At 40.8% G+C, this 15,526-nt stretch overlaps 2 protein-coding genes across 6 annotated transcripts in view; one reads left to right on the top strand and one right to left on the bottom strand.

Annotated features, from left to right (window-relative positions):
• The window catches only part of LOC135349720 (uncharacterized), a 93,193-nt gene that overhangs the window by 42,502 nt on the left and 35,165 nt on the right, over positions 1-15,526 (top strand). The window lies entirely within an intron of this gene.
• Positions 1-15,526, bottom strand: part of LOC135349716 (E3 ubiquitin-protein ligase RNF213-like) — a 66,591-nt gene that overhangs the window by 18,451 nt on the left and 32,614 nt on the right. For all 3 annotated transcript variants that reach the window (XM_064548303.1, XM_064548302.1, XM_064548301.1), the window contains exons 33-52: positions 14,376-14,693; positions 11,549-11,666; positions 11,223-11,455; positions 11,074-11,156; positions 10,862-10,995; positions 10,704-10,802; positions 10,494-10,649; positions 10,188-10,384; positions 9,530-9,752; positions 9,244-9,474; positions 8,875-9,149; positions 4,360-4,546; positions 4,173-4,255; positions 3,793-3,940; positions 3,283-3,473; positions 2,912-3,076; positions 1,141-1,378; positions 814-1,011; positions 622-749; positions 56-552 (exon numbers count right to left, since the gene is read on the bottom strand). In XM_064548303.1, the coding sequence (XP_064404373.1) occupies positions 56-552; positions 622-749; positions 814-1,011; positions 1,141-1,378; positions 2,912-3,076; positions 3,283-3,473; positions 3,793-3,940; positions 4,173-4,255; positions 4,360-4,546; positions 8,875-9,149; positions 9,244-9,474; positions 9,530-9,752; positions 10,188-10,384; positions 10,494-10,649; positions 10,704-10,802; positions 10,862-10,995; positions 11,074-11,156; positions 11,223-11,455; positions 11,549-11,666; positions 14,376-14,693 (3,902 nt within the window). The remainder of the gene's footprint in view (positions 1-55; positions 553-621; positions 750-813; positions 1,012-1,140; positions 1,379-2,911; positions 3,077-3,282; positions 3,474-3,792; positions 3,941-4,172; positions 4,256-4,359; positions 4,547-8,874; positions 9,150-9,243; positions 9,475-9,529; positions 9,753-10,187; positions 10,385-10,493; positions 10,650-10,703; positions 10,803-10,861; positions 10,996-11,073; positions 11,157-11,222; positions 11,456-11,548; positions 11,667-14,375; positions 14,694-15,526) is intronic.

Here is a 15,526-nt window from a genome sequence, read left to right as displayed (position 1 = left end):
ATAAGAGGGTGAAATTGAAATTTTAATGCTTCCCGCTCGGAAATTATTACTTTACCTAATTGCTCAGGAGGTGCTTTTGGAATCAGTGCCATGAGTTTCTGTATTCTTAGCACTGCTCTGTCTCTCTGAGAGTCCTTGAGCAAAGATACTGCAGCTTGCACACAACTGTGTAGTCGGCGATGCTGAGGATGGAGCAGTATACTCTCTCGATGTCTAATAAACAGCTCACTGATAAATGCATCGACTGCCTGCTCTGGTATCACTGTGGCCTCAGAAGTTGGCCTCAGGTCACCAATATGCACTGAAATCCAGGGGTCCCCTTGGAAACCAACAAACTGTGACTTGACCTCTTGTGGTGGCAAACGAATAATAAGCAGTACGTGCGTGATATCATCTCGACCATGGATTTCATTCTTCATCTTTGCATGTATTGCTTCTTCACAGACTCGAAATCTGGCACAGGCAATGAGATCAGAATTCAAATGCCCCGAGTCACATTGTATAATCACTAAGAAGGGCTTTGCATTATCTTCGTCACGGAGGAACTTGGGTCTGCAAGCAAAACCACAGTACAACCATGTAAGATTAGATGAATGGCACATTTAAGTCATAATTATATACCCTATTTTGTTTGAGAAATCCAGCTCAGAATCAAAATCAAGCAGATCAAATTCTGCAAAGTCCACGCCCATAGATTCAGTAACAATGGCCAACTCTTCCTTTGTCATCAGTGGGCAGTGTGTGGTGACCTTTAGGAATAAACAGAGGCATATACATACGGAAGTGCTTTACAGACAAGCCCTGATATTATACCTGCATGAATATCTCACAATGGTGACTGCACTCGAGCTCGTACTGTAAAAACTCCCCTATTGAGCAGTGTTGCTGGTGCTCGAAGTACCAGTTCATAATGTAATCAACTTCTTCAGGTGGATATTTTGACCTTAGGAAACCAATTATTGCAGCGTCAGCAGCTGTTTGGACAAGCAGGAACTTGCTTAGTTTGATAACCTGAATGCATATAGAAACAACTTGTAAATACTCTGTCCACTGTTTACTGCAGTTAGACATGGCTTAGGGAAATAACCTTATACATATATTAATGTGTACAGTAAAATTGATCGACACAAAGTGGCTCACTGAATCAGTCCACTGACACGAGTCTTCAGAGAGGTCAGCAAGGTCTTGTGTAATGATACCAGCCTTTAACAGGTGGTGTTCAGTCCTCACCAACAAGTGTTTTACTTTGCTATCCATTCGATGGTTCTGTTGAAGTCTCCTCAATATCTTAGTAGCCTGGAAAACCACTGCTGCAGGTGTGTCCTTCTGGTAGCCAATGAATGCATGGGCCTCGCTGAAGCTACTGCCTCGATAGTCACTATAATAACACATAATTATTGCAAACCGTCAGGAATTAGAGGTGAGCCATTCATGCAGGATACATGTAGATGAATTACTATCGCTGTATAATATATAATTTCTGTATTATGTAATTACGAACGAGCCAAATCCACACACTTTACAATCTTGTTTGTGCAATATCTATGATAACTAGGGCTTGCGTATACATAATTATCGCTCTGTAATTATTGTTTATGTTTGATAAATATAGCTAAATGAAAAATGAAGAAAATAACCGTTGGATCAGACAGTCGACTTGTCCTGTTGGAAGTATGAAGTGTATATGGTTAGATTTAGTAATCAAATCCACGTTTTTTATAAGCTGATATGTATTAGGTATTGCCCAGCACGAGTGAAACATGCCACTATATTGAACTGGATGACGTGTTGCACGAGGGCGCCTGCAATAACTAACTTGTTGCCCAATGACGTTAAACTCTTCTGATTGGTCTATAAATTGTAATAAAAGACATGTGTTTTGAATTGAATTGCTGAATTTCATTAGGTTTTCTTCCCACAACTAGTGCATGCATTAGGTAGTAGCCTATAAAAGGGACCAAATGAGTTATTCGGTGGGAGTAAGTCCCAAAAGTAGATTTATTTCTCAAAATCTACTGCATTACACACAGTGCAAGTGCATATAATCCCAGTGCATTATGCCTTATATTATGGTTGCTATGGTAGTGATGCAACATGCCATATACAGAGCACTGGATTGCTTTGATCTGCCTACTCACTGGGCAACAATTTCTCTTTTATATCAGGAACTACACTAAAATGTCAGGCATGACACAACAGTATATATTTACTTTATAAAATTGTGATACCTACAAAATAATGCAGTGAATCCTCCGAATCAGTGAAGGACACTTTGGGAGTAGAGCTTTTGTCCTCTTTTCGGAGGTTCATTCAAATTAATATTTATAGCAGATTGTATGTTCATGTATTGTTCATGTATTTTCTGTATGGACCCTATTTCTAGTTCAAGAAGCTAAGGAACTTGCTGAAATCAAAGATATATAACATTATTTGCATGCAACTGATGACTTGTCGTTCATGCTTTCGTTTGCGTGGTCTCCAATGACGTAACTAACAGCTATAACCTTTTAATTTTGTTGCAATGTTATTATGTCTCAAGCGTATAGCCGTAGAAGAATGCATGCAGTAAAGCTGTGTGTGTGTGTGTGTGTGTGTGTGTGTGTGTGTGTGTGTGTGCGTGCGTGCGTGCGTGCGTGTGTGTGTAATCCCAGCTGTTACTGCTCAACGGTTGCAATGCGGCTATAAAAGTATAAAGGCTTCTAGCCATATTTTTTGACTTGCAAAATAAAACTTTGTTCTTGAGTTATGGCTAGTTTTACTTTATACTGTTGCAGTCTCTTTAAAATTTTGCATAGCAAAATCTGCTAATAAAAACTTTCTACTCAAGGGTGAGAGCTCTCTGGATGTAGCAGTAAGTGTACGCAAAGTTCGTACTTACAAAACATTCCTGTAAAACTACAAATTATATCACCTTGTTCTTGAGAAGTCTTGAATCCATTTCTCAAAGACGGTTAATACCTCCCTCTGCCAATCCTCGAGGATGGAGGAGGTGAGGACAAAGTGCTTCTCCAGGCGGTTTATGAGGGGGGTAGGGAATTTCTCGTATACTGTGTCTCTTTCAGCAATCAGAATCAGCCTGTGCATGCATGGGATATGGGTTGGGGTTAATAACATGTGTGCCAGTTACTCGAGGTGCATCGGTATAATTATTGTATTACTATTATAATTGATATCATAAGAATGATTTGAGTAAATATACCGGTATACATGTAGATGCTCTACATTACATTGAAATGAGTCAAGTAAATCACTGCATTTGAAGAGAGCAGTCACAAGACTTACTTGAAATCATTGTGAACCCTGCATTTAACCCTGTGTGTTTGCAATCCAAGGTCTACATATCGTACTCCACCATAGTATATATAGTATTGGTTGAGGACATCGTAAAGGCTTTCGTAGTTATCCAAGTTGAGCAAAATAACTGTACGACCTGTCTCCATGCAGATTTTAATCTGGTTTGTGTTACGGCAGACCTGTATGAGTGGAACTATATAATTACGTGCCATACGTTTAGTTGGTAAATATATACAGTATATAATCGAGCCTGCATGCCTATTGTAGTCATCTCAAAACAATTCACACACTATAATACCGACTATGTTTCAACATGTGGTAGCAAGGCCACCTCTTTATTAAGCCACTTAAATGGTCTATACAAATTGTAAATAACTAGTATATAGAGACAGGTTTCACTGTACCACCTATCACATTCAGTTACCACATCATGCATGAATGCATAATGTCTTGCACATGCATACAAGCGTTTACACACCCTTCATATATAGGACAAACCTGTGTGTATTCTTTATCCTTCGGGAAGCTACTACCGAATAGAATGTAAGGCTGTAAGGCGAGGTCTTGATCGTCCACATAAAGGTAGTGCTTCATAATGTCTAGAGCAGCGTAGTTCTCAGTCAGGAACAGCAGGTAGCGATTTTCACTGCATGAATAAAGCGCTCGTAATACAATAATCAGATGTTCTTACGTATAGTTCAGTAATTTAAAAGCAGAGTGAACATAAAGTTTAGCAGGGAGAGTTTCTGCTATAGTGATTATGACGTATTTTGAATGAAATATGACCACATGTTATCAGCACATTGTTGCTTTTTCCAAGATGGGCCAAATGCCCAGCTCTGCTCCCCAAGATTTATACGGTTCAAGATAAAACTTACCCATGCCAAGTGGTATCCTTGGTATTAAGGCTGGTTTTAATTAATCCCAGGCGAGTGCAATCAGGGTTCAGTAATGACAGTATCTATAATTAAAGATAAAATATGGTACATTGGTCATTTATACATGCATGCATAATTATATTGATAATTATGATTGCAACGTACACTGGCAATCTATACACTATACCTCTTGATTCAGGCCAGTTAAGTCTCGGTAGCCAATATTTCCAATAGCTCTATCAAACACTTGCAACGGTTTTAAATTTTCCAACTCGAGTCCACCAAAATTTCTGGATATGGAATGTTGCAGCTGTGCCGAAGACAGTGGGAGTGGCTTTGATCTTGCACACATCCAATACAGCATCTTGATAAGGCTGGAAGGATAATTATATTGATTATACTCACTCTTTGCGGTTGGATTCTGCCTGCATGCAGCAATTAATTAATGCATGATAATTATAGAGTAACGAAAGCACCGCGGGTGCTGATGCCTCGGTGGAGGTGCCAAAGCTACATAACATAATTATAATTATTATCATGATGAACATTTTTACATTAATTTTCAGGCAGAATCCAGAATCACAAGAAAACTCAAAGAATGGGTAATGATCGACCTCGATTGTTGTTAAAAACGATCGATGCCAAAAGTTTAAGTCTAAAATTGATGGCTGCGTCAGCAGAGCCTTGCAGCTCTCTTCTCACTCTTGCAGCCACCAATAGCTAGCGTTCTAGTGCAGAGCTAACTACTAAGTAGAGCAGCAACACTCGGTGAACAAGTTTTGCTACATACTCTTCTGAAAAGGCTGCAATGGCATTCCAAGTAAGCAAAACCAGGCATAACCTGAGAACGAAGCATTATTTTGCAAATCCACTAATTAAAATCCAAGAAAACATGACTAGAAGCCTAAGCTCTTACTTGCACTTTATTGATCCTTGAGCAGCTGTAGCAGTCTACTACACACACACACAGACAGAGAGACAGACAGACAGACACACAAACACACTACCGTATACCTCGCTTGCGCATGTGCACCGAGGCATAATTATAATGTGTGTATAAAAGCTATCAGTAAAGTTCACGTGTGATCAAGAGTTCATTAGAAAGAGTACGCAACTCCAATAGACTGTACACAGGAGGCATTCTGTCTGACCTATGTCACAAATACTCATTATTGTGACCATATGCTTGATCCCAGGCCGCACTTCATCAAGGAAGTGGGCCTGGTATCGACTGCTTGCACATACGCTAAATCTCACCCTGGTATCTGGGGGCTTTGGATAACTTCGTACCGTATTTACTTGATTAAACGCCCACGGTAAAAGCTGTCTTTGTCAATAAACGCCCCTCTTAATAATTGCCCATGTATGGGGCGTGGCACTGTGGGTGGAGCTGAATTAGCACGTGGAACCAGCTGAAAAAATGGCAGCATAGAATAAATATAGATTTATGATGGCAGAGAGGGCACAGAGGGAGAAACACCACTCTTACGACTTAAGATTGAAGCTGAGAGCTGTGGCAGCAGCGAAAAAGAGCATAATAACTGCTGATGAGCAAGAGTTTGAAGTATACAAAACAATAAACGCCCGTTTCGAATAAGCGCCCATCTGGTTTAAACGCCCCCTCTACAGATGCTGCTAGGAAATAAACGCCCGGGCGTTTCAAGTAAATACAGTATATGCTCAGTAAAACAATGACGTCACAAAGAATAGAAGTGGATCGAAAAAAGTAGATAGAAAGTTCAATTGAAGGTTTCTAGCCCATCTCTGATAGCTACCCTTAGCCTGCTACGTTTAACAAAAGACTTACAGCCTGCAACAGTGTGGATCGATGACAATCGTCTGAACTGGAGGGAAAGCTGCTGTTTATGTTTGCTGATCTTAATGAAAGCACCACGGGTGCTGATGCCTCGGTGGAGGTGCCAAAGCTACATAACATAAACTACTAATAGCTAGCTTTTATACACACAATTATCATGATGAACATTTTTAATTTTGCTGCATGCAATCACAGGGAAACTCAAATAGTGCATGGGTAATGATCGACCATGATTGTTGTTAAAACGATCGATGCCAAAAGCAGGGGCGTAGGCAGGATTTTGAGGAAGGGGGGCTGAGCTGAAAGGGTTTCGACGACCGGAAACCACACCTCCTAATTAATGACTCATTTCCGGGAATAGTTGTACTTGTTACTTGTAATAATGAATAATTATTTTTATGATGTTACAATTTTGTTGTGCTTGTGAAACATTGCTAATATTTACAGTGCTAACTACATGTACAATGTATATTATGATAATGTAGCTGATCAGTTACTTTGCTGGCTCTTCATCAGAACTCAGGCTGGCAGTACTAGAGCTTGGCAAACTGGCACTATAGCTTGGCACGTTGACACTATAGATCTTGGCCTTGAGAAATAGTGGTCCATGCAGTTTCTGCGATATAGTTGCTGCTCTCAATAAACCTTCTCAATCAACCTCTGTGGTAGATTATTAATCAGTTGCACAGTGCATTGCGCATGTGCAAGAAATAGTTTATAGCCACACTTAATAATTATTACTGCATGCTAAATTAAAGAAGCTAGCTAGCTAGCTAGCTTAGTTAACTTACACTGAAGAATCAAAGTTACTATAGTATAGCTAGCTCTTAGACATGCTGTTTGTCTGCCACTAATGCACCTATCAATGTCAAGCCACACCCCTGACATACGGGCAGTATAGGGGCATTAGTAGGGGGTTATACAGCTTTTAGCACTCACTTTCCCCCCAACACAGGGGCTTTTGCATCAACATTTTCCTCAGCAATTTTGAGGGCGGGGCCAATGTTTGCGCATGCGCATCATAAAGTTGCCATGTGTTAGATTAGCTGACAAAAAATCAAAATCCCCTGTTAATCCCCAGTGTACCCCCACCATATATACAAGGGATTGATGGGGGATTATACACATGAGGAACCCCCACCCTATTGGGCATTCATTAATTGAAAATGTATAATCCCCACCCAATCCCCTATACTGCCCGTATGTCAGGGGTGGGGCTTGACATTGATAGGTGCATAATCTATACCAGTAAATTCCCAGGCTGAAAACAATCATCAGAGAAGGTGGGGCTCTTAGTGTGGTTTTTGCAGAGGAAGAGGGGGCTCCAGCCCCCAAAGCCCTGCCCCTCCCTACGCCCCTGAAAAGTTTAAGTGTAAAATTAATGGCTGCAAGTCAGCAGAGCCTTGCAGCTCTCTTCTCACTCTTGCAGCTACCAATAGCTAGCGTTCTAGTGCAGAGCTAACTACTAAGTAGAGAAGCAACACTCGGTGAACAAGTTTTGCTACGGACTCTTCTGAAAAGTCTGCAATGGCATTCCAAGTAAGTAAAACTAGGCATAACTCGAAAACTAAGCTTTACTTTGCAAATCCACAAATACCAAGCCAAGAAAACATGACCAGAAGCCTATAGAAACTCTTACTTGCACTTCATTGATCCCTGAGCAGCTGAAATAGTCTACACACACACGCACACACGCACACACACACACACACACGCACACACACACACACATGCACACACACAGACACACAACCGTATATACCTCGTCTGCGCATGCGCACTGAGGCATAATTAATCACAATTTACACTCATCCCCATTCTTAATTATAGCGTATTGCATCATAAGAGTCTTTGTTCACACTTTGAATTGTGGTTTTGGCCTCATCTTTGTACTGAAACACCACCTAGGGGCTTTGCTCCTATTATTTTAATTTGGGCCTCTTTGATTAATGTCAGTTCTGTTTTTGCTCAGTTGCTGTTACGCTATTATTAGTAAAATCAGTAGGTTTTACATAAAATTGCGTGGTATATTGGCCGGGAAAACATGGAAAACTACCAGTACATGTGATTCACGTTGTAACGGATTGGAGTTATGCTCTCGTCTGATTTCTTGTTTCTACGCTTTTTGGTGGTTCCCCTGGCCAATCCTAGCAATTGTTCACACTGCAAATGTTTTTCTAGTTGGATCTCGATAGCTCCGTGAATTTGACAATTCCTTCTAGTTTTGTGGCCGTAACGTGGCATATGTGAAAACTACCACACATACTCAACATTAATTACTGGATAGCTGGGAGCTGCATGAGCCTGAGCCTGCACTGCATTAGAGCTATAGCTAGGCCTTGTGAAGGAGGCTAAGCTATAGCTAGCTAGCTAGCAAGAGCTTTTATACTGATTGCATGGATACCACACCTTCAAGCAGATATCTAAGTTTTCTGGGCATGTGTACTTCGACAGCATGCTCTATAATTTTATTCTAAAGTGACTCAACAACCATTACCAGCAGGAACAGAGGACCTGCAATGGTTTTGATGCAGATGTTCTGGTGATAGAGTATCATTGCATGTGCTCTCACTATAGCTGCTCAGCAGAGAAGTCTTTCAGTGCATGGAATAAAGACAGCAGTACGATCACACAGAAAAATCGACTGACAAGATATGTCTTCTACACATAGTGATAGACTGTGAAAAATACCTGATATAAATGCGCATGGTACTGGTACAATTGATATCTTTGTGATTGTTTTTGTAAAATCAGTATTGTTCCCTGTAATGCGCAGTAAAACGTGGGCATGGCTTCCTGTGCGTGGGCGGGACTCAACAAATTTGAAACGCCACTGTTGTAGGTGTAGTATCTCATACAATTGTATAGTATACAGCATGCAAGTACCTGTAAAAGTCTCGTAGACCAAACAACTGTCTTCCACCTTTCTCACAGACACTACAAATCTCGAGGTACGCTCTAGATAGAGGGTCAAAAAAATGTTTTAGTTGATCCTTCACTGGATCTCTCTCTTTGTTAGAGCAGATGCTTTCAGCACTCATTACCAGGTCATCCTTCCCAGGGTCTCCCCTGGTTACCATAACACCACGGTTCATCTTAGCAGGGTCCAGCGCCCAGTTAGATATGCCAATGAAGGCCACTCTCTTTTCACGCTCTACAATCTGATGATAACAGAATTTATAAATGATACGACTTAGCATTACATACGATTTAACATTATATCCTTTGTTTAGTCGCTACCATGCCAATCCCAACCTGCTGTTGATGATCTTTACCCGATCCCTCTGTCCCGTCTTCCAGCAGTGGGTGTAGGGCCTTGAGGGGAAGGGAGGGGGAGTCCTCAGCTAGTCCTATATTGTCCAACACAACCACTGACACATACTGTTTTATGTCCTGCTTGGCTTGGAATCGCTCAGCCTGCTTAAACACCTCTATTATACTCTCTGGAGTACACAGCTGAGTGCATTGAAACGAGAATATATGTACCTGCAAAGGTCAGACATACACAATAAAGTGGAATGTGCAAAGATATTATACTCACTTTCTTGAACTCCCTTAGCACTGGTGACTGCGATTCTCGTCCATGCATGGAGTCTTGAACAATAGATTTGGCCAAAGACTTGGAATTACCTGGCTTGCCTACCAAGAAGAGAGGTATCCTCAGCTCAATACAAATAGCCATCATGAACACGTTCTCCCTCAGGGCAGCATTCTTAGCAATGTTGGGACCAAGGACCATGTTGTCCAGTAAACCTTCCTCACACCTGCAAGGCACACCCGTAAGCTTATAATAATAAGAGTGCTTGAATCAGTGAGTGTCCATATATGTATGCACACCAACCATGCACCGTATAGTGGGTAATTTTTGTGGGGTAAAAATTTATTTAACTTGTGAGCACAAGTTTTGTTTGCTTCATCAATGTGTTTCGGTAAACCGCGCCTAGGTTTTCTATAACGAATTTTTTACCCCACGAAAATCACCTGGTCTACAATCTTATATACCAACTACACATATATATATATATATACATATATGGGGTAAAAAAATTCGTTTAACTTGTGAGCACAAGTTTTGTTTGCTTCCATCAATGTGTTTCGGTAAACCGCGCCTAGGTTTTCTATAACGAATTTTTTACCCCACAAAAATCACCTGGTCTACAATCTTAGGACATAAATAGATCTATATAGAAGATTTTTACAATTTGATCTCATTCCTGAGCTGTTGTGCCCCTTCTGGTAGCTGTAGGGGAGAGTTGAAACATCTTGAGATCTTCTCTTCATAACATGCCCTGTCCTGTAGCCTGGCATGGTAACAAACACTTAGACAGAGAATGACTGCTCTTGTGATGTTGTCAAGCTGTTTAGGGCGAGGGGGAAGGGCTGCTAGGTCATCATCCTAAAAAAAGAGATGTCTTATTTTGCACAACATATATAAATCATCTTTATAGGTAAATATAGGATATAATTATACATGGCATTAGTAATTGATCGATATTATTTTATACCTCAGCGTTCTCTCTTACTGCACAACGCTCATTGTAGTCCTCCTGCGCTTTCTTGTCTATGAGTGGAGCAAACACACTGTCCATTTTCTTGTAGAAAAACTCAAACACAATCATAGCTCTTTCAACATCTCTCAGACTTACAAAACTGCACTCATTCTGGGAGACATACTGACAATAAAGAATATTACGTTTAAAGTGCTCATAATTTACCTTTATTTCTCTCATGAATAATTGCGATGCAGCTAGCACTGCTGATATAGCTGGAATGATGGCAGGGCTCTCTGTCCTCAGTTTTGGGTGTCTTAGTACCTATACAGAGAGACCATACTGACAACCTCTGCATGAATAATTATAGGCTATTCTCTCACATGATCCTTGACGATCTGACTAGTATAGTCTAGTTCGGTGCCTGTGTTAAGCTGACCGAAATCATACACTAGAGGTCTCATACTGGGAGGCAGGTCCAGCACTCGATATACGAACTGACGGAGGGGGACTTTACCTGAGTGGTGGTGCATAGTGGTTGTGAGATAAGAGCATAAGTTCCACAACATATATATAGACAGTTGTTGTTTCTCACCTAGCTTCTGCTGAGTTTCACCAACTCTCACATTAAACCCTAAGCCAGCTTTTTCCAGTTTTTCGATCATCTCCTTCGAATGCCTGTCAAAGGACGTATACACATCAGTGACTTGTAATAGGTGTCGTATACTTATGCATATCACTCACTTTCTGTATGGGTTGCAGGCAGCTATGAACTTGAGGTCTTTGGAGACTGGTTGGCCATTCATTCTACGATCACACATGATCTCCTTAATTAGTCCAACGCTCTCAGTGGTGTTTGCCTCATCAAAGAAGACCACCGTGCTCAGATTGGGGTTAACTTCTTTGTTGATCTGTGCCAATCTCTCGGCGTCTTTCACAAAGTTTGTGACGTGTTTGTTGGTTACTCCACCATGTATCTATACGCGCACAGCAGAGAATTTTCATCTTACGATCAAAATTAATGATTACATTCATTTAACTTCACAAATAGATACATATACTCTATATACTTTTAGAATCAGCATGTTTCTCTGCTCCAAGCCTCCCCGCGCCAGATCACACATGTAGTGAATGAGCCTTGTTTTGCCACAGCCTGTCTCACCAATTATAACCACTGGGATGTCACACCTGTTTAGTAGGTCCAGAAAACATAATTGTGAATTGAGTATAGATTCTATTATAGTAATGACTGATGCGCATGTAGGGCCACTAAACAGGAACACACACTAAACAAGAACAACCGGAAATGAAACCAATAATGGGCGTGGTTATTGCGGGGTTGTTGTTGAGAGCGTGGGCTAATTATCGAACTGGAGAATAGAGCTGTACTCTCCCACACAGGTTTGTGAGACATGGAGGCATTCTTGGTGCAACTGGACCGATCAAGTAGCTTCTCTGTGTCACTGTACTAGTGTAGTGTAGCTGTACTAGCTACATAGAGCTTTACTAGCTAGATTATTGATGCTTTAATATCATTTATAAATCCTTTGACATTACTGTTATGTCTAGTTTGTTTTGGGGAGGAAGATGCTCCTCTACTATGATTATATTATGATTATATATACATAATAAGTCATCTGGGTGTCTGATCGAGTTGCACAGCCTGTATTTTGGCCCTAGGGAGGTGTTCCTGTTTAGCGTCACACCTCACACTAAACAGGAACACCCCACTAGGAGCCAGTGATGCTGGTTTTAAGGGCTGCTAAGAGTTCGCAAGTGCTCTAATGGTGGTGTAGGGCAATCTGTGCTTGTGACGTCTGCACAGCATGTATCTCTGGCTCCTAGTGAGGTGTTCTTGTTTAGTGTGAGGGTTGACGCTAAACAGGAACACCCCCTAGAAGCCAAGAAACAGGCTGTGCAACTCAACCAGGCACCCAGGTGACTTATTATGCATATATAACCATAGTAGAGGAGCATCTTCCTTCCCAAAACTAACTAGACGTACCAGTACTAGTAATGTGTTAATTAAAGTAACAACAAAATTCATTTCTAGCTAGTAAGCTCTATGTAGCTAGTACAGCTACACTACAGTCCTAGCTACTTGATTGATCAGCTGCACCAAGAATGCATCCATGTCGCACAAACCTGTGGAAGAGTTTACTCTGATTCTAAGTTAGATAATTAGCCCACGCGTATAATAATGACCTCGCAATAACCGCGCCCATTTAATGACTACATTTCCGGTTGTTCTTGTTTAGTGGCGTTCCTGTTTAGTGGCCCTACATGCGCATGCAGGTACCATGCACCTGGGGTATATAGATCTATACATACAACTAAAGCACTGAAATACAAACCCTCGGCTTTAATTTGAGGTTAGTGAGGCTATACAGACTTGAATCAAAGCGCATGTACATCTAGGCCAACATCGTGCAGGTGGTTCGAGCGTTTTAACTTCTTAGCTTTTGTTCACTTTTATTCGACAATGAAGCTTTAATTAAAATCTGCCAAATTTAACTACTACCTTGTTGTGTTGAGGCTATTCATAGTAAAAACACAGTGCTATGGCATCAGGTAAGTATAGACTCAAAATACATATGCAGACAGACAGACAGACAGACGGACCGACTACTATAACCCGTGGCGTCGCGGCGCGCCTTAGCATAAATTAAGCGGGTGCTGATGCCTTGGTGGAGGCGCCAAAGCTTTATAGCAATGAAGCTACAGTACTATAATAGTACTATAGCTGACTATTATTAAATACATACAATTATTATTATTAAATAGATACAAATGCATGTACATGCAGTTACAATTCTTACATTATTATATACATGCAGGGAATCAGAGCAGAAAAAGAAAATAGTCCTGACGCTAAAAAGAATGCCGATAGTTTAAAGTCTAATAGCAAGCTAAATGAGAAACTGAGTCTCACACCAGCCCTGATTAAAAACAGGGTCTGGAGAACCTATCTAAGTTGTGCACCGCTCACATGCATGCATGGCGGATAGTAAACAGTGGTTACAAAATTACAGTTGGTGTGACCACATTGTAATATAAAAATCACGTATCTCTTCTTATCTTTTGGGATAGTCTTACAGCTAAACAAGCCATTATTGTCAGTTGCATAAGTATGCTGTTCTATGTGTGCATGTGTGTCTGCATGCAGCTGCTGTTCATTATTGCCGGTGCCAGGGGTGGATCTAGCAGGTAGCAGAGGGTGCTCAAGCACCCCCCTGACCTTGAACAAATATAATTATCTTTGTGTCTCACTCATTGGCTGTGGAAGTCACCCTCAGACTTGGTACTAGCTAGCTGAGTAGCTGCATGTAGACCAATCTATTACAGTATAGTGTCGCTAAAAGCTATGATAAAAGCTTGACTAGCTGCACTGCAGTTCAGACTTGACAACGGTAAATATAATAATAATGTGAGATTGATACCGCAACCACCGGAAATTACGTCGTAAGGGGGCGTAACCCTAGATTTTCGCGTGCTGCCGCGGGGGATACTCCTTGCCTCTCTTGCTCAGCACCTACCTACCACTTTTCTAGATCCACCACTGTATGGGTGCTTGAAATTGCAAACACACCAATGAACTTATAGCCACTTTTTATTCTTCCGATATTATGGACACTCCTGCACTTTTTTCACTCACATGCATGCATGCATGAGCACAATAAAGCTACGCTGTTAGCAAAGAGAGTGAAAAAACGCAAGCGAATAATAGAGAATTTGGCGCGCAACTATTTGGCATAATTAAAAGCCACTCAGTGACATTATGCTATGTATAGGTTTTGTACAATATCTGCATGTACAATTGTCATGTCTTTTCCACAGAGAACAAACATGCACTGAAGCATTTTGCACGATAGATGAGGTTTTAATCCCAGTTGTTACCTGAATCTCATTTGGATAGCCAACATCTTGATAAGATTATCAGGAGTTAGCACGTATGAACTGTCTGGATCAGTCAAACTTTTGAGTCCCATGACACTTGCTATCTTTTGGATCATCAGTTCCTTACTCCAGATGCGATAGTCCTCATCGAAGTTTATCTTGTCATGTTTGAGCCTAGTGTAGAGCTGTGGCCTCATGATGGCTGGCTCTAGCACTACTCTGTGGACTGGGTCCACTAAGTCACCATTTGGCGTCACTATGAACCCGATGAAAGTGATGCTAAACGCGTCATCATTGAAGAAGATGTACGGGTGGGAACTGTATATTAGTGTGTGGAGGAGCAGTGGAGGTGTATTACTTGCAACAAAAGTTGCTTAGGAAGAGTACACAACTCCACTTAAAACCGTAGTAGGCGTTTCTTCCAACCTAATACATCACAACCACATGCTGTTGTATAAACTGTGAAATCAAATTTGCAATAAATAACCATAGACAGTAGAGGAAGGGGATTGGAAACAGGATCACGCGAGCTTATGTTTGTAACGTAAGGCCTCTGCCTTCCTCTGGACAGTCCGCATGTCAACTAATAGACACATTGAGGTATAATTTCACTGATTTAAAAAGAAGATGAGAGGATATACTATATAGGTAAGTAAACGTATCTAAAACTTGTCCGTGGGCATGGCTATAGGTACATTATTACTAGCTAGAAGTAGTGTACACTCTTTGTAGAATGAAGTTTTACAACACTTAGCTTCTCTCTTTTTATTTGTGGGGTAAGAACTGACTTATGAATTGTATCTATGTAAATGAATGATCACAGTAGTAGTACACGATGGTATTTTATTGCTTCAACTGTATATTGGAAGTGGGGAGGGCATACTTTTTGAGTTATTGGCCGATTTGTTGATTTAAACTAGCCATCTTTGTGGGGGAGCTTCTCTATAACTAAGCTGAGTTTTATATTCGAGACTTGGCAATATTAAAGAACAATGTTCATATTATTATATTGCAATGCATTTTGTATTTATGCTCTGATTTTGTCACCGTAGTGTCGATGTGGCAAGAAATTAGGCTGAGAAATCACCGGAAGAACAATGATATAATTCATGTATAATGGTCGTGGCTATAATTGAGGTTGTAACATGGAC

The sequence above is a fragment of the Halichondria panicea genome, chromosome 16 (assembly GCF_963675165.1).
Source record: "Halichondria panicea chromosome 16, odHalPani1.1, whole genome shotgun sequence".
Taxonomy (NCBI): Eukaryota; Metazoa; Porifera; class Demospongiae; order Suberitida; family Halichondriidae; genus Halichondria; species Halichondria panicea.
This window is presented reverse-complemented; position numbering and strand designations above follow the sequence as displayed.